The 25,677-nt window shown below is 47.1% G+C and overlaps 1 protein-coding gene across 6 annotated transcripts; it reads left to right on the top strand.

Moving 5' to 3' along the window:
• Positions 1-68: 68 nt before the first annotated feature.
• On the top strand, positions 69-25,506 carry ARHGAP1 (Rho GTPase activating protein 1). 6 transcript variants are annotated; one of them, XM_048949418.1, is made up of 14 exons: positions 312-473; positions 3,997-4,180; positions 4,669-4,761; positions 9,975-10,004; positions 14,850-14,937; positions 15,154-15,285; positions 15,783-15,869; positions 16,455-16,553; positions 17,227-17,334; positions 18,541-18,617; positions 19,031-19,108; positions 19,670-19,798; positions 20,011-20,114; positions 21,074-25,506. In XM_048949418.1, the coding sequence occupies exons 2-14, from the start codon at positions 4,042-4,044 to the stop codon at positions 21,251-21,253; spliced, it is 1,344 nt and encodes a 447-aa protein (XP_048805375.1). In that variant the 5' UTR covers positions 312-473; positions 3,997-4,041; the 3' UTR covers positions 21,254-25,506. The 6 variants fall into 6 exon arrangements, with proteins under 6 accessions (XP_048805370.1, XP_048805372.1, XP_048805375.1 ...); XM_048949413.1 differs by lacking the exons at positions 312-473; positions 9,975-10,004 and adding an exon at positions 69-152; XM_048949415.1 differs by lacking the exons at positions 312-473; positions 9,975-10,004 and adding an exon at positions 110-152 and having other exon boundaries at positions 4,009-4,180.
• The last annotated feature ends 171 nt before the right edge of the window (positions 25,507-25,677 follow it).

Below are 25,677 nucleotides of genomic sequence, written 5' to 3' on the forward strand. Positions count from 1 at the left end.
GAACGGTGCGAGGCGGCGACGGGCGCGGCCGGACGGCGTCCCGCGAGGGCGGAGCGGCGTTTCCCCGGCGACGGGCAGCGAGCGCTTCCGGCGGGAGGCGGATGCCGGAGGGGCCTGGCGGGCGGGCGGGCCGGGCCGAGAGGAGACGGCAGGTACCGGCGGCGGAGGGGGCGGGCGACGCGGCTGGGCACAGAGCGCCGAGCCCCGAGGCCGGGTGTTAGCGGGCCCGTCTTGTGCGGGGAGGCTGCGGGGCCCGGCCGGGCCGGGCCGGGCCGGGCTGGGCTGCTGGGGAGGGGGAGGTGCCGGAGGGCCGGGCGGGAAGCGGCCCCGCTTGGGCGCCTGGGCCGGGCTCCTTGCGTGGCCGTGTGTTCGGGGAGAATCGTCCCGGGGCTTTACGTGTGGAGGCCGGGAACGTCCGAGGTGTGCTGCTGAGCCACTAACGGGGAGAGGAGCCCTCCCGCGGGCTGTACCTGGTAAGAGTTGTTACTTCTGCTGCTTTCCTTCCTGCCGTGCGTTGCCATGTGAGCTGTGTTTGCTGTGAAGGCTGCAACGCGGTGCAGGAATCTGGTTGAAGTGTGCGGAAAAACAGAAGTTTCTGCGATTTAAGTGAAACCGGCGGGAGTTGAGGGTGGCAGCAGGGACAGAGTTTTGTCTGAGGGGTTCCCCGCTCAGAATTTGTGTGGAGGTTGTGTTGTAGAGGGTTTCCTTCCTGCGGAACGTGCTGTTCTGCACCGCATCTCTGCTAGCAAAAGAGTATTTTTTTTTTGGCTGGAGAGCAAAGCACGTGGCTTGGCAAATGCTGAGAGCGCTCAGAGAGGAGCAGAAAGTGCTTGGGAGGAATGGGAGCAGTTGGCTCTTTAGAGAAATGCTTCTGGTTCCAAGTGTGATTCTTTTGTTTGAAATGTTTAAGTAGGCTTTTAACTTTTTAAATCTGGGAACGTAATTGTCCTTGCGTTGTGATTGGCCGTGCAGGTGTATGGTTTGCATCTCGTCATGGTAATTATCCACTGAATGTGATGTTCTTAGATTGTGTTATGTCTGGTGATGTGCTGTTCTCTGACAGTCGTTTCACCCTTGTGATGATGCACTGATGCAGGATGGATGTCCCAGTCAGTGGCAGGTCCTGCTTATGGCTCGTTTTGAGGAGATGGAAAAAATCATGTGCAGTCATTCAGAAAATGAAGTGTGTAGACTTGTGAGGACCTTAGCATTAGAGCTGTCCTGGTTTCAGTTCCACGTTTAGTTTCTTACCTCCCTGCTTTCACTTCCGGCTCTCCTTCTCAGTGCCCACCAGTTCCTGGACATTTTGAGCATTATGTTTTTCTGAATTGCTATGATGTGAGAGATTTCGTGCTTCTGTCTTTTGCATCGGTGGGAAAAGGCAGGGGAAATTCTGCAGAAAGCCCTCTGAAGCTCTCTGGGACCTACGGTCTGCTTCACAAGCAGAACCTGAAATCTAAGAGGTCTTCTCTGGGTTCTCCTGCCATTAACTGCCATGAGGCACTAACCTAGAGTTGAGAAACAGAGCTGCCTACCTACTAGTGAACAGTGCAAGGAGATACCTGGGGAGCCTGTTCTGACTTCCAAGGGGGAAGGCAGGTTTGGCCACAAGCATACCCACTGGTTTCTGCAGTGTGGAACTGTAGACATCCTACTGGTGACCTCCTTCTTCCTCATGGTGCCACACTAGCATTAATTCTAGGAGCGTGCCAAAGGGGAATTCTGCCAGTGCTGTCAAATAACCAACATTTATGGCTCTGACGATGTGCTGCCAGTTGACTCTGGAGCCAAGTTGTGGTCCTTGTAGTGAGAAGTAGGGAAACTTGGTGTCCTGCTGGCCCTGTGGCAGTACTATCGCTCTTCTGTAGGAAGGTTTGGATTTGGTCCTTGAGAGCATCAAGACTGCTGAGGGGACACTGTTGTACAGGGCATCCTCAAGAGCTTGGTGTAGAAGGCATGTCCCTGGGTCAGCGCATGGTAGCAGCTGAAGGTAGGTGAGGCCTCTGCCCACTGGAGTGAGGAGTGCTTGGGAGCTGCCTACGCTTTGTGTGCCCTGAAAGCCCTGCCCAGGGCTGGGCGGTGGGGCTGCTGAGCTGCAGCGGGAATGCTTTCAGCTCACTGAGTCATAGGAATCGGTGCCTGGTGTTACCATAGAAATCAGAGCAGTTGCTAGGGGTGGGGAGTTGCTTGTCATTTGGCCTCGTTGCTGCGTGGTTCTGGCATGAGCTCATGGTTCAGAAGAACCTGATTTCTTGCTCTCTGCTCCTCTGGGATCAGGTTCTTCTGAACCATGAGCTCGTGCCAGAACCTCTGGGAGCAGCGAGGTCAGGCAGCTCTTGGTCCTTGTGAGAGGGCAGGGAATGGCCTTGCTTGGGCCTCTGCTTAGCTGCGCTGGTCAGACCCTGCGTGTTTGCCATGCTGCCTTGACTATCTGCTGCCCAGATGCATCTTGCTCTTTCATATTTCGGGAATCTAATTTCATTTGCTTAGCCCTTGCCCTCTGGGAGCCTCAGAGAAGTGAAAACTGGTTGTAAACTGGTGGGTAAGAGATAAGGGATGACAAGAGGTAAGCTTTTGTAGTAATCTAGGGGGAGGGAACAGATGGTAACTGTTCCATTTCCTTTTCTCTCAAAATACACCAAGCTTGGTCTTCAGTGTTGCCCTGAACATGGCTGTGACACCTTCCAGTGCTTGGTCTCTTGCAGGTCATGTCCTCAGGGCTTGATTATTTTCCCTGGATGGATACACACAGTCAAGCTCTAGGGATGGAAGATGCAATATATAGTTGCTCCCTTCATTCTGCTAAAGGAAATAGCTTTACTGTGATTATCTTATTTCCACACAAAGGCAGTGTGCCTCCTCAGATCATCTTTTAGCTCTTTGCTCCCCTTGTAAGGCAAAACAAGCACAAGCCTGTCAGAGCAGCAGTGTTACAGGGAATCTTGCTGATGCAAGGTGTCATTTTGTGTTTCTACAGTTCCTCTTGGCTTACTGCCTGTTGGCTGTTGAATTACTGTCCATGTGGTGATGCTGACTTATGTCTGTTTAAGCAGTCCAGGTCAGCATATCTGTCCTGTCCTGAGTTTCCTTGCTTGTTTCCAGCAGACTGACACTAATGGATGACAGTTGTTTCCTGGGGGTCTTCCCTGAGGATCAGTGCCCTTAGGAGGTGCCTTTGTTGTGCTACCTCACTTCTGGGTTTGACAAACTGCTGCTTCAAGTAAGGGTGAGAAATATTTGCAAGAGCAAACACAGTGGTTTGTTTCTTGGACACGCTTAACTCCTTGTTATCCTTAGTAGTATGGCAGTATTGGTGAAAAATACTCATTCTAGCAATAGGGCTTTATATTGAAGGAATGATTTCTGTAGTTTTGCAATTCTTCAGCAGAAGTATTTGCTGGGTGATGCTGAAAGGAGATTAGGGTTTTATGTGCATTGTTCTCTCTGTTTTACTAGCCTACAGAATCCTGCTTTAAGAAGCTCTGAGCTGTTTGCTTCTATGAGCAGATCCCAGCACATTGAAGCACCAGCTTTGGTGTTGATGAGAGCTCTGACCCTCCCTCATGGGGAGAAGGGGGGTGATTCCTGGGAAAGCTTCCAGCACTGGGCCAGCTATGGAAACAGCTGGGCTATCTGCCAGCTCGTCAGAGGGAGGGGAGCTCTTAGCTGCAGTGAGTGTATTGGGCAGGGGCTGGCATAGCCTGTAGCCTTCCTCTTGCTGCTGCTCTGGTTTGAGGAGAGAAACTAATTTAGAAACAGCTGTGGTCAAACAGCCTCACTGAGAGGGTTGGTGTAGGCTCCTGATGTGCTTTTGATAGCAACTGACACAAAAGAATCTGACATATGTCAGCGCTCCTGGCTTGGAGGAGGAAGAGGGGGAGGGGAACGTGGCCTCTGGATAGGTAAAGATAAAGCAGGCTTTGGGAAAAATCAGTGAGGAGAGTTTTTTGGGGATGGAAACTATGATTTCTGTGTCTCACCTAGTGATTTCTGCAGATCTTGTTCTAGACGCTGCAAAATAAACTGCAATACTTGGAGACCATGGCTGCAGATCCACTCTCAGAGCTTCAGGATGACCTGAACTTGGATGATACCAACCAGTCCCTCAGCCAGCTCAAACTGGCCTCCATAGATGATAAGAACTGGCCTGCAGATGAAGACCCTGCTTTTCCCAAATCAGGTCAGTATCCTTCTTGTTTGGGGTCTGGGTTTAGGCCAAATTAGAGCTGTTTCTCCTGCAGCATTGTGGTCATATCTACATATGTAGAAAGTCCCAGCTTCTCATAAAAGCTTTATAGGTGCATTTCTGTTGCACCACACCCAAGTGGATTAACTCTTCCATTGAACAACACTAAAAGTTCAAAGCCAGGTGATGTAAATATGTTCTTCTTAGTTATGGCACCAACTGTAGTTTAGTGGTGGCAGCATAGACACACTGTAAAGCCTGAAATATCCTCTCTTGTTGACTCTTACAGGATAGTTTGATCTGTCTGAGTGGAAGAGTCTTGAACTTCCATGTGGGAGATAGGTCTGGAAAACTGGGCTTTAAAAGCCTGTATGAATCCATTCAATTACTGCGCAGTGAACTGTTGCCAAAGAAGGTCAGGGAAACTAGCTCAGATATCCAGATCCATTTTTTTAAGTGGTTATTCCATATGTTTTGTGCAGAAGACTCCAAAGGCTCCCCTGAGGCTGTCACTCACCTGCGGTGGGATGATCCCTACTATGATATCGCCAGGCACCACATTGTGGAAGTAGCAGGTAATGGCCTTTTTTCTGTTTTCTCCTTTGATATCTTTGCAGCTGGGCTGAGGAAGGCTCTTTTCTGATACAGTGGTGGGAGCATCTGCCATGTCCACGTGGCAATGACAGCTGGCATCATAAAGAAAAGAAGCACTGAACTTCTTGACTGTTTGCAATAAGTTTTAATTTTCCATTGACCTTGGTTAAACTTGCATTCTTTCTTGACTGTTGTTGTCTTGATTATATTATTAGTGGGACTTGGTTGCTTTTGTTGAATTGTTTTAGGTGTGGCCTTGAGCACAGGATGTGGATTCTATATGATAGTGTTGCCCAAACTACCTGGTTATGCAGCACAGTTGTGAGCTTCCTCAGCTGACTGAGTAGGTCTGGAAGCTCTACTGTATCTGAATGGCCAGAGCTTGCCATCCTGTCCATACATGGCATATTTTAGAGAGCTGAAAAATGGAGAAGAGGCCCAAAGCCCACTGGAAGTAAAGAGGTGATCATTCAGAGTCACAAGCATTCTGATTTCTTCTGTATGGTTGTCTTACCAGTATTACTTTAATTGCATGAACTCTCGGTGGTTTCCTACTGGGGCCTCCATGAGAAAGACAGCTGGAGATAGTTTTCAGTTTGCTACGGTAAGTCTGAGAGAAGGGTCATTCTAGTTTGTCTTTCATTCCTTGTTTAAGAAAAAAAGCCTTTTTAACCTGTTGGGACTTGACACACTTCCTACTTGACCAACTGCAGCCACATCATCCCCTTTCCCTTGCTATTTCTCTGTACCTTGGTTCTTGCCCGAAATATGAATTTGCAGAGAAGCAGAGGCACAAGCTGGAGTCTTCCTGATCAAAGGTTGTTCTGCAGAAGGGCTTGATCAGAGGGGAAATGTTTGTGGGCAGCTTACCTTGGCACGTGTTGTCTGGATATCAGTCTTGAGCTGTCATTAGAATGAGGTTTCTTTCTATTGTCCTCTCATGTTACAAAGGGTAATGGCCAACTTAAAACCTCACCCTTCTTTGTCTCCCTCTGTGTCTTTGTTGCTGAATGACAGGCATTTAGTGTTGGAGCCATTGTGTCTTCCAGTTTTTCTACAAGTGCTTTGATTTGCAGATATGTTAGTAACCCTTTCCATGGGCTGGCTTTTCAGGACTGGAGTCAATATGAATCTGCACAAATCTTCCTGCTGCTGAAATTGGAAAGGAACAGATGTGTGGACTCCTGCCATTTCACTGGTAGTGGCTGGAACATAATGATAGAAGAAACCGTTTCTGAACTCTGGGAGCTAGTGAGTTAAATAATACTGTTGTTCACCCCAGACAAAACCAAAGAGCTTAGCAGGAGTGCTTAGATCACAGACGTTGATAAGACTGGAATGTCATCAGCTCAGAGAAGGATACACTTTGAGGGCTGTCTCTTGATATGAGCACCAGTCTTTCTGTGGGATTTCTGTTCTGAGGTAACGCAGTGGTTGTTGTACAAGCGCTGTGAATGGAGTGTCACTGCGAGGGAGATGCATCTCAGCGCTGTTGGAAAGCAGCCATTTGTCACAGATGTCTAGCGCAGTGCACAAAGAATTTCCTCACCTCCTGGAAGGAGGTCAGGGAGCTGTGGTGGCTGCCTGGGAGGTGTGCTTGCTTTCTGAAGGAGCCCTCTTCACTGTGGTTTGAATTTGTGTTTCTAGTGTTTCTCTGGCTTTGTGTCTCTATATAGCACAGCAGCATCTCAAAGAGCCGTCAGTTGTTGGCTGTTAGGGGCTTTTCACCGGAGCTAATTTATTTGAAAATGCATGATAGTTTTCCCCACAAAATGTGGTGCAGTGCCTTACTTAAGTAAAGAAACAGCTCTGGGTAGGGGATTTGCTGGCCCCTGGTTTGTGAGACTCTGCTGTCTCATCTCCTGGAAGTGGAAACTACAAAGTGGATCAAAGGGTCTGGAATCGTAATCTGGGTTCTGAGGTGAAGCAGTTTGTTCAGTTTTCTTGGTCAATAATTAGTAACATTATGCTGTCTGATTCTCTGAACTGTTAATGTTCTTTGGGCTGTCACTGGAAGTGAGCAATCTGGGAAAATCTGGAAAAATCCGTTCAAAAGTAGCTGAGGAGTAAAAAATCACACTGGAGGATTGAAATGGAACAGTTTGGATCTAGCTGTACTGACAAGTTGTGCTTGTCAGCACTTTTAGCTGCAGTGAACATTTGCTGTGGAACCAGGTGGCTCCACCCCAGCTTTCTTGTAAATATTGGCAAACAGCAGCAGCTGAAGGGTAGTTTTATCCATTCTGGTTTTTTATTAGCCTTCTCTTCTGTGTCCTTCCCTGTTTTGCACTGTAGAGTAGAAAGCTTATGGCTAATTCTGTTTGTGCTTTCCCTGAAATGTATTCTGGGTGCTGATGCTATTTTGAGACAAGAGCAGAAGGCTGGTTCCCATCCCCAGGCTGAGACCCCAGGGTTATCCTGCGTGGTCAGAGCAGTAATTGCTTATTGCAGGATGATGCACAACGTTCATAAACAATACAAAAATACTGTTTTGAACCCACTCATTTTCTATCTGACTTTAATTTATGACTCAGTGCAAGTCATGCTGCATGTGAATATCATAACTATCTGGCCTTAAGGGGAAGAAAATGGCTCATAAACATTTTGCGAGGTTTGCCAGAAAAATGTGGTGGTTTTTTTTTTTTTTTTTTTTCTGTGCTTCAAAATAGTGCAGCAGTTCCATGGAAGGTCCCTTTGTGCTCTGTGCTCCTGTCTCTTCTTGGGGGCTGGGATCTTCCTTGGAAAAGGCTGTTTGTTGCCCTGGAAGTTGCTGGTATGGTATTGCTGTCCCTAGAGGTGGTGTGTCACAGGAAGACAGAGCAAGAGGCTTCCAGACTATGGTTCCAAGGGATTGCAATGACAGTTATGAATCTATGAATATTTTAGTTTTGGGAAAGCTTCTGTTGGTTCTGGGATATCGTGCTTTTCTGAAAGAAAGAGTTGGTACTCTTTGCCTGTCCTTACAGACTTCAGCCTTCAGGTGTCTGTTTCTGGAGCATTTTAGGGAGGCCGTGGAGAGGACTGCATGTGTTGTGCTCTTGTTGATTTTGAGTTGCCCTTTTTGCAAGCGGATAAATTTGTCTTTGCATGTGGCTAAAAGTTGGAGTGGAGGTGGCTGGGTTTCACTGCACAAACCACTTCTGCAAAGTGTGGTTTTTTCCTTACATCACACAGCGTTTGGAGGAAGCACAGGCTTTTGGTTGAAGGCTGTTGATGAGCTATCCCAAGCTTCTGTTCAGAGTTTTTGTTTCCTAATGCAAATTCTGCTATGGCAGAGGTTCTGCTTCCATCTGTTTAAGACTGAGGCAAACTCGTGTGATGTAAACTCGGCTTCAAATTTCAGCAGAGGCTGAATTGCAGAAATATGGCAGATAGTTAATATCAGTCTGAAGGTGTTCCTACTTGAAATCTGGGATGTGTGGGAAGAGCATGTCTCTTGATTGTTCTCTTCTAACACATTCCTTCCTTGTTCTTCCGCCCAGTCAGAAGTACTGCTCTGCCACCTCTGCAGTCAATAGGCAAACCTGTATGAGATTCATCAGGATTCCCATTTTTCCACAAGAACTGTTTTCTTCCTTTTGCAAAAGGAAGACTGGAGCTTAACATGGAGGTGGCAGATGAATTTTCTGGTGGTCTGGAGCTGGAGATGATGTAGCAGTTGTCAGGAGACCGGCCATTGCTATCAGCTGCATAGTCTCTACCTGATAACCTCAAGGCCTTACGGAAGCTTAGAGCATGTATTTGCTAGGCTTGTGGGGAATCTGCTTCCTCACACCGTTCAATTGGTAACCATAGGACTGTGTCCATGCAGAGAAAGCTTGATGCTAGTGTGTAGTAAGACCTGCTATTGAGGTGGGGAAGCAAGGTGATGTGCAAGGAGTGCACCTTCTTGAATGTTACGAGGCTGCAGAGGATGTCTTTCTTGGTGCGTGATACCAAACCTACCTGAAAACCATTGTAGCTGGCTGTTGGCTGCAGGTACTGAAGTTGTAACTAGTGCTGATCATTTGCTGTCACTGTTGGTGAATGACCTGGGGAGATCTAAACTTAGGTCACAGTAGCTACTGTTGCACTAAGCAGGCAATGGCAGAAGTTGCAGACAAAGATGATGTCAGAAGTTTGTTGCAGCATTGTTTTGGTGGCCGGTGTAGTGAGCAAAGGGCCCTACTAACTAAGGATCCTTTCCATTCCAGTATGATGCATTCTTGTTGGCTCCGTTAGCACAGGATACTGGCAGTTCTGCTGTATTTGGTTGTAGCTTATGGCTTTAACTTTTTAAAGAGTATCATATGATACAGAATGATGTGTTGCTTCCGTAGAATTGGGCCCATGTAAAGAAAGCAAAGTTTTTGCTCCATGTTTTGAGATGTGAGATCATGGGAGCAGAATTTCTAAGAGAATCTTAAGTTTCTAAGGGAGATCAATGGAACAAAGTATTTCTCTTTAGGGCTCTGTTCAGCTCATCCTTCTATGTCAACAGTTCCATTTGGGTTTGTAGAGTGTATGTAGCTGGTGATGGAAGGAGTGCAGGGATGGCAATAAACACTTTCATAGCTTTTTCCCTTTCCAAAGAAACCACTTTTTCACCTCTAATAGGCAATTTCTTTTTTTCTTTTTTTTTTTTTTTAATTCAGAATCTAATAAAAAGATTTGCTTTGAAAGCTGTGTTGTAGGTCTAAACTGTCCTCATATTCTTATTAGTGAATTAGTGAATTTGGGCTTCTTTCCAAACAGGCTGTTAGGTGTATTATAATTGGTTATTTATTCAGTGTGATGCCATCCGCTGTACACACTTCTGTGGCTCTTTGAAGGACCTTGAGTGACAGAATTAGTTGCATTAAACCCTTTTAAAAGTAGCAGTACAGCAGTTGCCATCTTCTTGGTGAAGGGAGTGTAACTATAGCTTACAAGGTCCAGAAACTGGATTGTGGTTATAATGAATTTGTTGCAATCTGAAGAAAGACACCCAGCTGTCATGGAAGACAGTAAGCACCTCTACTTCGTACCTGTGGTTGCTCTGAAGAGAGAGGAGCTTGTAGAAAAGATAAAGTGGAAGGGGTTTAACTGCTGCAGGACAGCAAGTGAATGCATCTCAGTGGCAGTCTCACTAGATACTGCGACTTCATACTCAAGATTACTTTGTGGGAAAGAGTGCAAAACTTGGCTTGCTATAACTTTGTTTCTGTTCCTCCAGACCAGGGTGCACTTGATGGGGCCCAACCAGGTAGGTAGATTTTTTGTGATACTGTAGATCCTGGTATTCCTTTAGCATGACTGTGGCCTGTAGCTGGGTTATCTCAAGGGAGCCCAAACTTTGCTCAGCCTCAGGCCGCGCTGGCAACTTTTCAGGAGTCCAAAGGCTGCACCAAATTGTTCTCTGAGGACTGCACCTCTGCCTGAGGCACAGCGGAATCATCTGAGCCAACTTTGACCTGTGGGCTTTCCCTGTGGTGCTTTGGGGCTCTCCGGACTCTGTGTCAATTCTGTTCCTCTTCTGGTGGTGGCCTGCTGGTCCTGCTCAGTTTGAATGCTTACCCTGTTGTCATGTGTGCTCTAGAAGTTCATCCTAGGATTGCTTCCTCTCCCTTTGTTAGACCTGCTGCTGCATTCACCTATTATGCAGCTGGTGTTACAATTGGATTCTCCAGATGAAAGTTACTGTTATCAATTTCTTCTGCATTTGGCTGCAGAGATGTTGTATTTTGGTAACTTGTGCCTCATTCTAGCCTGAAGCTGTGCTAAACTACTTTGTTCTTGCTGAGCATTTGTTCTTATTCTGGACTTCAATCCCAAGCCTTAAGAATTTGGCTGCCAGTGCTTTCACACTCCTCAGTGCAGATGAAATTCTCTTCTGGTGTGAAATTCTTTCTGCTGTTTCTGAACAGCAAGCCAGAACTTTTGTGCAGTCCATGGAAATGCTGATCCTCATCACCTCGTTATATGGATGCTTCTCCCCTGTTTGCTGTATTCTGTTGGAGACATCCTCCAATTTTGCATTCTCTAATCTGATTCTTTAGGGTTTTGTTTTATATCAGTTAAGTCACTTGAAGAGGCTTTATAATTCTGGCAGTGTCTAAATATTGGGAATGTCGAGGTGGAAGATACTATGTATTAAAATACTGCCACTTTGGGCTTCTTTCTTTTCTTGTGAGGTTGAATCCTGTGTGGAGTTCAACAGATATAAAAAAAGAAATCTACTGATGATGCTTAGACACTGCTCAGCTGTGTTCAGCAGAGACTTGAAATTATATTAGAGAAGGTGGTTGTTGTTGTTGTTGTTGTTGTTTTAAACTGACAGTGGCTCTGAAGCATCCTAAGCTTTGTGAAACTTGGAGTGGTGTTCCAGATTTCTGCAGCGATGTCCCTTCCTCAGCCCCAAACTGCCCATTTGTTGTTTTTCTGATAGCACTAGCTTTGGTGTCAGATTTGATCTGTCTGCATTCTCTCAGTATTGAAGTACCAGTTTATTGTCATTTGAATCTTCCATCAAGGTGGATGCTTGACTGAGAGTACCTGATGAATGAACTGGGTCCCCAGACTGCAGTTCTATTGCTGGCTAAGCTGATAACATCAGACTGTGGCAGAAAGGCTGACTGGTAATTTTCAGGAGAAGCACTTAAAAGTACAAAGTAAGGTTTGCAAGTCAAGTGTTTTATTTTCCATTTTGGCTGTACAGATATGTTTAATATAGGGTTCTGTCTCAGGACAATGCTGCTACCTTAATATGAATTTCTCCTGATATGTTTGCATTGATACAGGTTGCCATCTGAAACATTAGTTTCAGTATTTAGTCTTCATTCCTTCTAGAAGTATGGTCCTGCTTTGATGGTTTGGCTCTGTGAGTACCAAAGTGTATAACTGCTGCTTTTTTGGTTAGCTGTTAACTATTCCTGAGAAGCTGAGTAATTACTTCATGGTCTACAGTTGTGCACAATAGAAAACCTTAGCTACTTGCAATTGCAAAGGAGGAGTAAAAAAAAGAGGTAGTTAATTGATTAATACTGCAAATGAGCAAACAAATAGTGTGAGGGATGGAGCATCTGGGAAAGATCAGATGCAGTAAGGATTTGTTTGGCCTGAGGCAGAGGCCACCTGGAGGCAGTTTCTTCTGGCAATCAAGAATGCATGGAGTGGGCCTTACATTCTTGCTTATAAATTGCAACAACTGATTGTTTATCTTCAATGATCAGGAGCTGAATTTCAATATATCTGGAGAAGTCAGACGGATCAGATTTATGTCAGGAGAAAACAGGGTTGTCATTCAGTGACTTTAAGGATTTCTCTGTTGACAAGCTGAGCTCAGTGTGACGAAACTGAAGTGAAACCCAGAACTCAGTGATGGGTATGGAGTGCTCATGCAGAAATTCATTTAGGGTCACTCCTTTTTCAGTGATCTGAATGACAGTGGGTAATCTCTTAGTATACTTGGCCCTGGAAATTATCCAAGAGAAACATGCCATCTCTCTAGATTGTCACTTTTTTCTTTTGTTATCAATCCCAGACATTTTATCCAAGGCTATTTAAACGATGAGATTCTGGACTTTGTGTAGGCCCCACCATAAGTGTTATGTCATTCTAGAGAAAGATGCTTAAGCTGTTTGGTTCCTGATTTGTGATTTATCCAGGCTGGGAGTCAGTGCCCAGGAAGCTGAACTGTGTGGTCACCTGCAGCATCACACGAAAGTGGTGCTGTGCTGTAGTTCTTCACAATGAAGCCTTCCTTGATCAAGCCTTCACTCTTTGCAGGCCCTCAAACCATCCCCTTCAATATGAATCACAGCCTCAGTTCACTGAAGGTAGCACCTGTTCTGACTTCAGCACAAGAGCTACAATCTGCACAGATTTGTCTCCCATTTTCTTTCATTGCTGTAAAACTCATCAGGTTCTCAGATGCTATCATCTTCTTGGTGCTCTGTGTGGGCAGGATCCTTTGCCTTCTAGACAAAGCCATACGAGCCGAAGAGTCAAAATGTGCGGTATCTTCTCCTCCAGCACTTAGCCTTCATCTTTGTATTTTAGAGAGCTTATGTGCATTTGATTCAGCCCTGAAGCTCATAGCAAGCTACCAATAAACTCTGGGCTAGGCAGAGAGTGGGCTACCGTGGGATGTGCAATGTGATGTTGGTCTTGTGGCCTGGCTGTGGCTGTATCTGGTTGTTCCAGATGATCCTTGCATCACTCTCTCCTAGTCCTGCTTTCTGGGTCATGTGTCCTCCCTAACTGCCCCTTACCTGCGCATGTGTATGTCAGTGTGATGGCCTACACCAGCCCTTTCCTGGTCCGTACCTGGTGCTGCCTCAGGTGCCCCTAACCTTTGTAGAGGCTCTGGCTTGTGTGCATCAATAAATTGTCTTGTGTTGTCTGGTGAGTGGCTTGAAAATGGAACTTGAAAAATGGAGGTGAACAAGAAGAGAGAGAATCTGTTCTTCTGGCCAGGATGGAGGTAAAAGACAGGGTTAATGGCTTCTTAGTGTCACGGCCTGTGTATGTGAGTTCTCTGGCTGCTATCTGAAGCAGTAAGTGGTCATCTCTTACTAACAGACAGTATTCCTGGAAGCCTCAGGTTTGTTCTGCTGTTAATGTGAGATCTCAGTTGTTGCATGGCAAGTCTAGCTGGACAATAGTTGGCTTCTGGAGCCCGTGCAAGGGTGAAAAAACAGCTGCATGCTCTGAATGCTGTAAAGCCAGCAGGAGGAAAAGGATAACTTTCAAGAGGAATGATGTGCTGCAGGGCTGTCCTGCGTAAGTGGAAATCCTTGCTGCTTTTCTGTGTTTTGGTTTGAATGGGATGGTTGTGCCATGGAAAGGGAGGTGGGTATTCTTGATCGTAACCTCAGTAACCTCTTTCACTGCTCTCTTCTCCCGATTGACAATAAAGCACAGCGGGGTTACTAGCCAGAAAGATGGGATCACTTGAATTCTTCACACTAAAGGAACAATGTCGCCTCCACTGCTGCTAAAAAAGCGGGCCATCTCTATGGAAGTGAATTGGATGGTGTGCCTGTTTAGGAGAGAACCAGACTTTCCAATAGACTGTATATCCAGACCTGGTTCTTACTTATCTAAATCTCTCAGTTTCCCTACCATGTCTGCTAAGCTTGCCTGTGCCTACCTGCTTGGATTTTGTTCATGGAGTTGGAGAGCTCTGCTGATAGAAGTATGCTGTGGTATGAAGACATATTTGGAGGAAAACTCAGCTCATTGCCTCTGAAGCCTCAAGAGGTGGCTGGGAATGTCCCTCCTAAGATAAGGTTGCTATGTAGGTTATTTGGCTCTAAATGTGATAGGGATTATTTTCTGATAGGTTTTTGACATAGAACACTCAGTTATACCAGGCTTTGCAGCTCTTTGGGAAAATACCATTGTGGATGGAAAAATCTAGGAAGCAGTGAACAATAGCTTATTCTGCAGCACACAGCTCCCCCTGAGCCCTGCCTGGAGAATCCAGCAACCCTGACCTGATCCATCCGTAGAAAAGGCTTGTGATGATGCTTGTTTTTTTCTGGGATGTGGCTGGGGCTGCCTGTTTCTGGGAATTTCTTGGCTTCCAGGGTGTGGAGTGGCTTTGTTCTGTGTGCAGAATGAAGCTCTAGGTGAAGCAAGAAATACACAGACCATGAACAGTTAGCCTGGGACTGCATGCAGAAGAGGTGTAATGGTTATTACCTCTGTGAGGGGCGGTTTTCCTGTGCCTCCCTATGCATGCATGTGACAGGAGCAGTGCCCCAAGGAGCAGTGTTGCAGCATTGAATGCTTTGAGTATTGCAGGCCTCCACTTGTATATGCCATGAAGCTTCCTGGCTTCTAGTCCTTGCTCTTCCTTCAGGGCTGAAGCATGGACTCTATTCTTTATTCATGTTGCCAGTTTGCCAGGCCCTTGTTGCTCAGGTTTTTGCTTTCATCCTAGGCCTATGACAACTCCACTGAAAATTGGTTCATCTTTGCTGTCAGCTTTGGCATTTTGGACTTCTGCCTTGTTATGGTGGTTTTCCATGTTCCATTTCCCCTTTGCTGTCAAGCCCACAGCATAGTTCTGAAACTCTTGTAACCTCTAACATTTAATCTGCAGGTGATGACAAATATGGAAGGAAAGTCATTTTGTTCAGTGCCTGTCGGATGCCCCCAAGTCATCAGCTCGACCATGTGAAACTGCTGGGGTAAGTAGGGTCTTCAGAGGCTGCTGTTAATGTAATTTCCAGGTACTGGATTCCTGAGGCCAGATCCATGTGGAATCTCATCTTCATCTGAACATGTCCTTGCAAAGAGCTTACCTCTGTTGCTGAGGATGCAGTCCTCTGTTATGGCACACTAAAAGGAGGAAGAGCCTCTTTGTGGCAGAGTATGAAGTGAATTCATGAGCTGTCTGTTTTCAGGTACCTGAAATTCACACTGGACCAGTATGTGGAAAGTGATTACACTCTGGTGTATCTACACCATGGCCTGACTAGTGAGAACAAGCCATCCCTGAGCTGGCTGCGGGATGCCTACAGGGAATTTGATCGCAAGTGAGTCGGGGACAGCAGGCAAGGTGCAGCATGCTGCTCTGTAGTCTCATACAGAAGATCCTTCCCCTTTTTCGCAAGTAGCTTGGTGATCATATCTTACTATTGCCTGTTTCTACTGCTTGTGGAGGTGGGTTTTTATCTGCTGCAGGCTGAATTGTGGAATGCACAGCTCTTTCTGAAATTGCATTTTTTAGGACAACAAGCAAGGAGCAGAACCAGGAACCAGTGCAAGTGTGTCAGCTCTGTGGTATAATTGTTATTTCCTGGTGAGGCTTGTCACTGCTCCTGGGCAAATCTTAGAATAATGTAATATGGACCCTTAGACTGCTGGGCATCCTGACATGAGGATGAAGCATGGAAAAGCAGAGGCCACAGGTGACAGGGGAGTGGTGAGGCAGAACGCAAAAGGAACAGAGCATCTAGAATGTCTTAATCTTGTGAAAAGGTTGGTCCCCTTCTTAAAGCACCGTTCATCCTCACTTAGCTTCTCTTGGCAGGTACAAGAAGAACATCAAAGCCTTGTATATTGTGCATCCAACCATGTTCATCAAGACCCTTCTGATTCTCTTCAAGCCTCTGATCAGGTAGGAAGCACTATGGGAGGCTCACCCAAACCTCACAGTGCTGGGGAATAATGGAGCATTCTGGGCAAGCACAAGGTATGTGCAGGCTATGAAGTCTGCTCTGCAGCCTCACACCCTGTGCTGTCCCCTCTTGTTTCTGAGCTCAAAAATATTCAGACACAAGAAATACAAAATACAGTTTGCTGCTCCTTGCTATCCAGCCAATTAGAAATAATGTGTTGTAGATTTTGCTAAGAATAAAAGACGAAGTGAGAGCATTAGTACAGATTCTGTTAACTCACTGCATTGATGCTGAAATCTGAACATAAAATAATAGAAAAGTAGTTACTTCCTCCCTTAGGAGGGAGAAATCCAGGGAGGCTGCCTCTGTTAGGGCTTCTAACATGACCTGCAAAGTCTTCGCATCTCCAAGTAAAATACATAAGTTGGAGAGCTGTGTGAGCAACATCTCTGCTACTCCATGCCTACCCCTTTACCTCATCAATGCTTCTTTCAGACCCCTGCCCTCCTTGCCTGTAAGAAATCTGCTTTTCAGATACTGGATTTCTTATTTCCTCACATACCTACTTGTCTCCTGTTTTTCAGCTTTAAGTTTGGACGAAAGATTTTTTATGTGAACTTCCTTAGTGAACTGGAGGAGTATGTAAAGCTGGAACAGTTGGGAATCCCGAGTCAAGTGCTGAAGTAAGAGTGTTGCTTATCTTCCATTTGTTTAGGGCTCTAAGAGGGGATTTTACTGGATGAAAGGCAAGGGGAGGAAGGGATTATTTCAGCCAGGCAGTGGTTTTAGAAGGAACAGTACAAATTGCTATAAAGACTGTTGTTTCTCTCTGCTGTTTATCTTGTGTGTCTTTGATCCCAGCACCCAGTTCTGCCCTTGAAGTAAAAGTACTTCTCCATAAGAGCACCCATCATGCCTCTCCCATTCAACCCCGAGGGGCTTTCTGCAAGTTACTGAAGTTAACACTGACCTAGACTGTGTGGCATGTATCTGTTGTGTCAGGCACCTCCTCTGCTCATTTGGCACGGTTCAGCTCCTCTTTGAGGCTTCCTGAAGTCACCACAATCTTAGTCCGTCATCTCAAACAGTGCTGTCCTAGCCTCCTACCTGCACTGTGGTCTTCAGCTGCTCCAGCTCATGATTCCATACGTATCTTCCTTTCCCCCTGCTTTTTTTCTGGCAGTCATATTAGTTTGTGTTGCTCCAGACCTGCCTGTCCTGTATTTGCGTAAGTGAAATCAACCGTGCTAGGCTGGAGATATTAGCAGTGTGTTAGCAGTGGGTCACATACAGTGCTGGGTTTGTACTCTTTCTGGGAAGTAGAGTGGCTTTTTACTAGCCTGTGTTTTGCCACAGGTATGATGAATATCTCAGATCCCTCCAGAAACCTTCACAAGTGCCCCAGAAGCCAACGTCTCCACACACACCACTGGAAAACCAGCAGTTTGGAGTCTCGCTCCAACAGTGAGTATCTCTGAATTTTGTTGCTGTTGCCCTGATCGATCTGTTTTGAGGTCACTGTATTTATAGCTGAACAGCTGCAGAAACGGCTGTAAATTTTTTTGCAGTTTGGACTTACTACAAAACTATAATCATCCTTCTGAGAATCTCTGTCTGCATGCAGACTCTGATTGACTCAGTTCAGTACCACCCTTTTCATTCCATGGCTAGAACCTAGATCCTATCTAAATTAGGATGAGATTGTTTCTGTAGTTAGGGCTCATTAAGGGAGGGGCAAAATAAAGACCATGAGGACAGCTTTATGCCATTAAAAGCTTTGTCTAAACAAAGGAAGTCTGTTAGAGGCTGGCTGAGGTGTCTTTAGGGCTGTGCTATTTTTACTGAGTAGCGTTGCAGATCTGTTTCTTAGTTTTTTTCCATATCATTTGTAGTCACCCTTGTACTGATTTCCAGCCCTCATTCCTGCACAGTGACACAGGCAGACACTGGCAGGGGATAGTGATACTGCCTAAGTGTCGAAGGTATTTTTAACTTTGACTGTGATTTTGCAGCAGGAAAATGAGGAGGAGGAGCCAGGATTGTGTGGCCAGACAGATCCTCTGAAGCAATCTGGGAATACATTCCCCAGCTTCAACACCACGCTTCCGAATATCACCCTGTGGTGATGTGTGCCTGAGCCTGTTAGTGGGCTGAGGGGTGAACAGCTGCATACCACAAAGTTGTACATGGACTGTCTAATGTGAGAGTGGCAGTGGATGCCTCAGCATCACTGACAACCACTGTGTTGGCTATTTTTCCCTTACAGAAATGGAGTAGATAAAATTATCCTATGTATCATTCTGTCGTGTGTCAGCTTCTCTCTGCCCTTGTCCGCAAGGGAAAAGACCAAGGCAGTTTAACTCTCTTCACCTGCTTTGTAACTAGCAGCCTTACCTTCTGGGAACCCCACTGCCCTGCTGTCTGTGTGTGGTGATTTTTATGGAGGACAAAGAAATATTCCTGTGGTGTGGTAATGAGCCCAGTCTTGCTCCAGTGAATGACTTCTCATGATGGGAGTAATGGATGAATCAGGGAGATAGTTAGCAAGATACTATGTCATCCCAAGTTAGTCAAAGTCAAAGTTATTACACCTTCAGGCAACTTCATGTCTCGGGCTGTGTGCAGGGCAGGGAGGACCAGTCATTTGTAACCTTCTGTCTCTTCCCACAGTCTCCGGGAGAAGAGCCCTGATCAGTCTCCTGTTCCCCTGGTAGTCAGAGAGACCATTGCTCATTTGCAGGAGCATGGTAAGTGCTTGGGGAGGCTGGGCCCTTCTTAATTCCATGCTGTTGGCCTCTCCTCCACCCTGTTCTAATCCACAGTGAGTTCAGACACAGCAGAACAATCAAGGGTAAGATGTAAAGGCCTGACCCAAGTGGGTCAGCCTTGAAGAGGTCGTACAGTTTCATGGCTGGGAGACATTTTTCTTTCAGTTGTCCATCCTGTCACTTGTATAAGAGTAGTAAATGCTGCTTGTATCCTTTGCCTGCTGCTGAAGGCAGGAAGAATTTCAGTTCTGTTAAAAAAAAAAAAAAAAAAAAAAAAAGGAACTTGTTGATAATTGCCTGGACACCCCACAGCGTGGATTTATGATTGTTAATACTAGCATTCCTAGAGACTCCCATATAACCAGTCTTCTCCATGTGCTCTCACCTTACAGCTCTTGCGACAGAAGGGATTTTCCGGAGATCAGCAAACACACAGGTTGTCAGAGACGTCCAGCAAAAATACAACATGGGTGAGTGCTCCAAGTGCTCCAACTCAGCAGAGCCGCTGTTGTTCTCTGACTCCTGCTGTCCTGCTAGAGCTGCATTGGAGCTAGGCCAGCAGGGCTCCTCAACTTCTCTGATAGGCCTCTCGGTGAAGCCCCGCCAGGATATGACCCGAGTTGCAAGGCAGAAGCATCTGACACAGAAGTTCAGTACTTCTGATTTGTGGAAAGCCTAATCCTTCACACTCATGTTTCCTTCGCTGCCTTTTTCCTGTCTCTCAGGAATATTTCCCTGTTTCTCAGGATAGGGCATACCGTGCTTGTCTGGTTATGCCAAAGGGACTGAAGATGACTGGTCATCTCTTTCATATTTTCTGAAGATTTAGTGCTGGGTTCAGCAGGGCATTGCATGTGCTTTTGGGACACATTTTTCCACTCCGTTAGAAGACGCGGTGTTTCAGTACTCTCTCGATGTTCTTTAAATTATGGCTTCCCTGGTTCTGGGCTCCAACCTTCACATCACATTCTGTGTCTGGAGGAGATCCTACTTTGGCCAGTGAGAGTTGAGTCTCTGCATTACTTTCTCAGGTGTGCCGGTAGATTTCCAGCAGTATGAAGATGTCCATCTCCCTGCTGTGATTCTCAAGACCTTCTTGAGAGAGCTGCCTGAGCCCCTCCTCACTTTTGGCCTCTACAACCATGTTGTCAGCTTCCAGAGTGAGTTGTAACAAGAGTATGCTCTTCCCTGAATGTTGCAGTGGCCAAGGGCAAAGATATCTTCCATACCACCCTCGGCTGTGGAAGGGACGGTCCTGCATGGAATACCCTATGAGAGAGCAAACTGGGCTTTTGATGGGATGTGTGCTGAGGTATTCATCCTCATTTCCATGGAGAGATGAGAATTTCTTACAGACTTACTTGCTTTTTAGGTGTGGAAGAAGTGAATCGTGTGGATGTCGTTCGCAAAGCACTCCAAAATCTGCCAGAAGAAAACTACCATGTGCTCCGTTTCCTGACAGCCTTTCTGGTGCAGGTGAGCTGCTCCAAGGCTTGGAGTTTGTCTTTTAGTTCAGTTGCCAGTGCCTTACATCAGCTTCTCGACCGCCTGCTCCCTCTTTTCCTTTGAGAAGAAATGAGTCTTAAGCTAAGAAATTGCCTCTCTTTACCTTATGTTCCACTGAATGGAGTCTCATGACTGGGAGGTGCAGGCAGGCATTAAGCCAATGCGGTCTGTATCAGAGGGGCTGAAAGTGTGGAGGTGCAAAATACCTTTTGCAAAATATCTTTTGCAGAATGAGCAAAAGATTGGACTAGAAGAATGGTCACAGGTCCACCCTGCTTTCTGCTGCCGCAGAAAGGTTATTCTAGCAAGAAGAAAGATCATTTTAGCTAGTAATGATCTGGAGAGATATTGGCTGACAGTGCTCTTGGTCCTATTACATTGTGACCTGGTTGCTGAGCCATGGTGGGATGTGAGAAGTGGCAAAATGTTGCTTCTTGCTTCCTGGATACTGCAAGTTGTGTGTGTTTCCCCTAGCCATCTTCTGGCAGTGAGTCTTGAGCTCGTCTTCCACCCTCCTTCCATCTGCTCTGGAAAGTCTGTCAGCTCTGGCTTTGGGAAGGGAAGAGGGCAGCTGTTGTGTTGTTTCTGCAGCATGTCTAAAGAGAGGGGAGGGGCAAATGGATGTGGCCTTCTCACTGGTGCGTAGAAATAGGACAAGGAGTAATGACCTAAAACTTGAACATGGGAAATTCTATACTAACATGTGGAAGAACTTCTTTTCAGCAAGGGTGAGGGAGTACTGGAACAGGTTGCCCAGAGAGGCTGTGGAGTCTCCTTCTATAGAGACATTTGAGACCCATCTGGGTGCCTATCTGTGTGACCTATTGTAGAGTGCCTGCTTAGGGGGCTTGGACTTGGTGATCACTCGTGGTCCCTTCCAACCCCTGTAATTCTGTGATTTCACGATGTTCTCTTTCCTTCCCCCATAGGTATCTGCTCACAGTGACAGAAACAAGATGACAAACACCAACCTGGCAGTTGTGTTTGGCCCAAATCTGCTGTGGGCCAAAGATGTAGCCATCACCCTAAAAGCCATCAACCCGATCAATACCTTTACCAAGTTCCTGCTGGATCACCAGAAGGAGCTCTTTGAGGATGTGGAGGCCTGATTCCCGGCCAGCCCACACCAGCACACTGTGCCCACCTTCCCACCCTTCCCACCTTGTCTTGGGGCTGTGACCAAGCTGTCTCCAGTACAAAGGGACTGTTGATCTCCTGGGTGATGAGCAGAATGAGGGCTGTGGAGATGGTGGTGAAAGTGTAAGCAAGCTGGAGACCTGCTGCTCCAGATGGGGATGGGAGCTGGTCTCCCAGCAACTGTGTGGAGTACTGCCTCACCTGCCAGTCTGTGCAGCTTCTCCAGGGCTCATCACCAGCCTGCTGCCCTATAAGATGACCAGCCATCCTTTCCTCCTTCCCTCACATATGGTTTTTCTGCCCTCCTGTCCCTTCCCTTCCTCAGCAAAGATCTTTTTTTGTTGTTTAAATTCCCAACAGCCCCATCTTACTCTCCTTGTTTCAGCTGGGCTGTCAGGGCTCGGGCAAGACTCGCTCGGTATGTGGCACAGATGTTCTTGCTGTAGGTGCCATTTTTCTGCACTGAATGTGCATTCTGCCTTTCCCCAGGTGCATCTGAAACACTGATTGGAGCAGGCAGCCCTTGTGCTTCAGGTACTTGTCCTGTACTTGTAAACACCACTTTAGCCACAAGTTTCTGGCAGGCAAGCGAAGGATGGGTTCTACAGCACATGGGCTGTATAGACCTGCCAGACTGCAACACACAGAAGCTCAATTTAGCCCAAGCCCCTCTTGGGTCACCCACTCCAGCTACTCTTCAGCTTTTGCTGGGGTGAGGTTCCTCCTATAGTTATCCAGCTCAGGTGTTTCTGTCCCTTCAGCAGTATTTCCAGCCTGGTTTGGTAGGTGCGTGTCAGACCTGGCTGTGCATGGGTTCTGGCTGGGGTCCTTTCTCAGATGGGAGTCTGAATTGCAAGGAGAAAGTGCCCACGTGGCACAGGACTGCTGAAAGTACGAAGATCGCTGCCTTTCCCTCTCGCAGCAACACGAGGCCTCTTCTACTCCTTCAGGCATGTGCATCTGTGCTGACAGACACAGACTGCCTTGGTTGTTTCTTCTCTTCAGTTTGAGCAGAACTTTCTCTAGCACAATGTAACAGTGAATGTGGCCTTAGGGGAAGGTCTAGGGACTGGGGCTAACCCTCACTCTGTAGTGTACCAGGCCTGGTTTACAAGTTTCTGCCCAGGTGCTGAGCACTCCTGTGCCAAAGCTGTGAGGGAACAGCTATTCCTTCAGAGGGCATTGCCTCCTCTCTTCCTCAGTTCCTTTGCCTTCCATCCTCTCATGGAAGCCTCATGTGGTGCATCCTATATGCTCTGGGCATGCCTGGAGAAATTGGATTGTCTGCAAGGCAGGCATAGGGCTGGATGTGCCTGATGCCTTCCCTGATGCCTCACTGTTGGTTTGAGGTTGTAGTGTGCAGGTCACCTAGAGCTAGAAGAGATCCCTCTCCTTAGCCTGGGCCTGATGGGGTGTTCGTGAGCAGCTTTCTAGCCTTATTTCTCTGGTGTGTTATACCTTTATCTCTTGTGCCCTGCATGCCTTGGCCAGTCCTGCTTTGTGCTGTATTTGGCAACAGGGACAAATGTTTTGGACCAAACAGAACTCATTTTATGAAAAGATACTGGATGCTAAATAGAATTTACTTTTTTGTAGCATTTTAGCCTGATTGCAAGTTGTTGCCCCAGTTGTAATCAAAATGACATCTGCTGCAGGGATGATGGAAGTTGCTATTCCTGCTACACTGTGGAACAGGGATGGGTGTTAACACAGGAAGCCTGGCAGGGCAGTGCAGGTCTAGCAGCTGGCTTGGAGGAGGCAAGCCAGCTTGTGGGTGGAAATAGTGAGCAAGAAACTGAGCATTGCTAAGGTTGGAGTGCGAGATGTTCTAGGACAGGGCTGGGCCCGATCCTTTCTAGATACGAGGGGACTTTGTCCTGTGGAGGCTACAAGACTACTTATTCTCTGTCCTTTGAGAGTAGGAGTCTACCCTGTTTGGCCAAGAGATACATACTGGTTTGGCCTAAACCATTCACAGCAGTAACCAAGTAAATGTTTTGGAGGTAAAGATACTGGGCTCCTAATTCACATTTGATCTCTGCTGGAGTAAGTGAGCAGGACCGATTTGCTGTGCAGTAGTCATCTGCTGTGATGGACAGAGGGGACAAAGGTGCACTTGCTGCAGTGTTTGCTTTAGGAGCTGAGGCTTCCTGGGCATGCTGTGAGGAGGGAGAAGGCTGAAAGAGCCCAGTGCTCTGCATCCAGTGCTTCATCCATGCAGGCGCCCTGCTCCCCAGCTTCAGCATGTACAGAGAGCAGTGCAGCTGATTCTGGCCATGCTTGTATCTCCCTAGAGGAAAGGCAAACCCAGCTAATTTCTCCAGGGAGAAATGAATTCCAGGCCAGGAACTTGGGATGGGATGTGCTTGTGTGCTGGGGCACAAGGCCCGGGCCCTGCATGCAGCTGCAGATCCCTTGGCAGGGAGGCCCTGGAGGAGCAAGTGCCATTCCCAGCCCAGTAGCCAGGAGCAGTGCTGGGAGCTTAGCTGTGCTCCAGGGGGAGAGCAGAGATTGCTGCAGATATCTTGGCTGAACAAGAGCCAGCAGTGTGCCCAGGTAGGCAAGAAGGCCAGTGGCTTCCTGGCTTGTGTCAGAATCAGTGTTGTCAGCAGGAGCAGGGAAGTGGTTGTCCCTCTGTATTCAGCACCGGTGAGGCTGTATCTTAACTACTGTGTTCAGTTTTGGGCCTCTCACTGCAAGAGATACATCAAGGAACTGGAGTCTGTCCAGAGAAGGGCAACGAAGCCCTGGAGCATACGGCTTATGAGGAATGGCTGAGGGAGCTGGGGTTGTTCAGTCTGGAGAAGAGGAAGCTCAAGGGAGACCTCATTGCTCTCTATAACTTCTTGAAGGGAGGTTGTAGTGAGCGGGGGGTCGGCCTCTCCTCTCATGTAACTAGTGATAGGACTGGAGGGAATGGCCTCGGGTTGTGCCAGGGGAGATTCAGGCTGGACATTTGGAAATACCTCTTCACTGAAGGAGTGGTCAGGTGCTGGAATGGGCTGCCCAGGGAGGTGGTGGAGTCACCGACCCTGGAGGTGTTCAAGGAACATTTGGATTCTGTGTTGAGGGACATGGTTTACTGAGAACTGTTGGTGACAGGTGGATGGTTGGACTGGATGATCTTGTAGGACTTTCAACCTTAGTGATTGTATGATTCATTCTGTTCTGTGTCGAGTTTGTTCAGCAGGTGCTGTTTCTTTTTTTTTTTCCTCCTCTTTTTTTAGTGAATTCCCTAACATTTCCTTTTTTAGCCAAATGGAGCCTGGTGCATCTCCTGCAGGCAGGGATAACAGCCTGCTCCAGTTCAGTGCCTGCAGGGAGCAGATCTGGAGGGTGTTCAGGAAGCTGCTGCTGCTCATGGTGGGAAAGTGCTTGCAAATCCTGGAAGGGACCCAGTGCAAATTTCCCCTTTTGTTTGCTGCTCCTCGTGCTGGAGCTGCTGGGGGCCCTGGAGCAGGCACAGTAACCAGGGCTGCTTTTGCTTCTGCTTTTTGCTCTCCTGAACACCTTCTATTGAGATATCCCTTGTGTGACTTGAGCAAGGAACTGGGCCTGCACACAGCCTCTGCCAGTGGGCAGCCATGCACACCTGCATCTGCTGAGGCCTGGGGCTTCCATTGCCTGCACACCTGGGCAGCGTCTGCACAAGGAGCCAGGCTGGCAGAGTGTGGGCCCCACTGATCCTGGGGGATGGGGTCTGGGTAGGCTTCTGATCTTTGGCATTTTCTTCCTTTCTGTAGAGCTGCCCGAGAGTCTCCTCCCTGGTTTGTCTTTCAAGTTAGTAAGCCATTTCTCCTTGTGGAGGTGAAAAAATGGTTCTGCTCCAACCCTCTGCTTTTTAGCACCTAGCTTATTCCCCTCTGCTAAGACCTAGCACTGTCTTCATGGCCCCGTGTCGCTCTCTGACCCAAGTTGTACAGTGGGTGGTGCAGAGGGGGCTGGGGCTATCTGAATGCCTTGTGGCAACATCTGCTAATTTGACAGAGATCTAATGGCCAGTTTGGTTCCTGTTTCACACGCAGGGGCCCCTGTGCAAAATATTTGTCATTGCTTTTGTTGCTGGTGTTCCCTGCCTTCTTTTCTGTTGACGTTTGTCAGGTGCAGAGCTGGGGGTTTCACAGTGGTATTTGTTCACATTGTTTATTTCCTTCTAATCGGCACCAATCTTGTATTTCACAGTTTGCACTTTTTGTATTTCAATAAAAATGGAAATGTAATCCCAGATCCAGGTGTGTCTGTCCAGTGGCAGCAGCTGTGGCACAACTACAAGAAACAGAGTTAGCTTGCTGTGCTGCCAACCGCAACACGCAGAGAAGAATGGGAGTATAAGATGCCTGCTTTGTGAGTAACTCTGCAAGGTACTGTCTGCAGAAGCATCAGGCTGGAAACAGAT

Source organism: Lagopus muta, chromosome 6, assembly GCF_023343835.1.
Source record: "Lagopus muta isolate bLagMut1 chromosome 6, bLagMut1 primary, whole genome shotgun sequence".
NCBI lineage: Eukaryota > Metazoa > Chordata > Aves > Galliformes > Phasianidae > Lagopus > Lagopus muta.

Excerpts from the sequence above, each read along its gene's own strand:
- ARHGAP1 (XM_048949418.1), top strand. The coding sequence starts at position 4,042 with ATGGCTGCAGATCCACTCTCAGAGCTTCAGGATGACCTGAACTTGGAT. Across the intron at positions 4,181-4,668 it reads CCCTGCTTTTCCCAAATCAG|AAGACTCCAAAGGCTCCCCT; the intron begins GTCAGTATCCTT and ends TGTTTTGTGCAG. Across the intron at positions 10,005-14,849 it reads ACTTGATGGGGCCCAACCAG|GTGATGACAAATATGGAAGG; the intron begins GTAGGTAGATTT and ends TTTAATCTGCAG.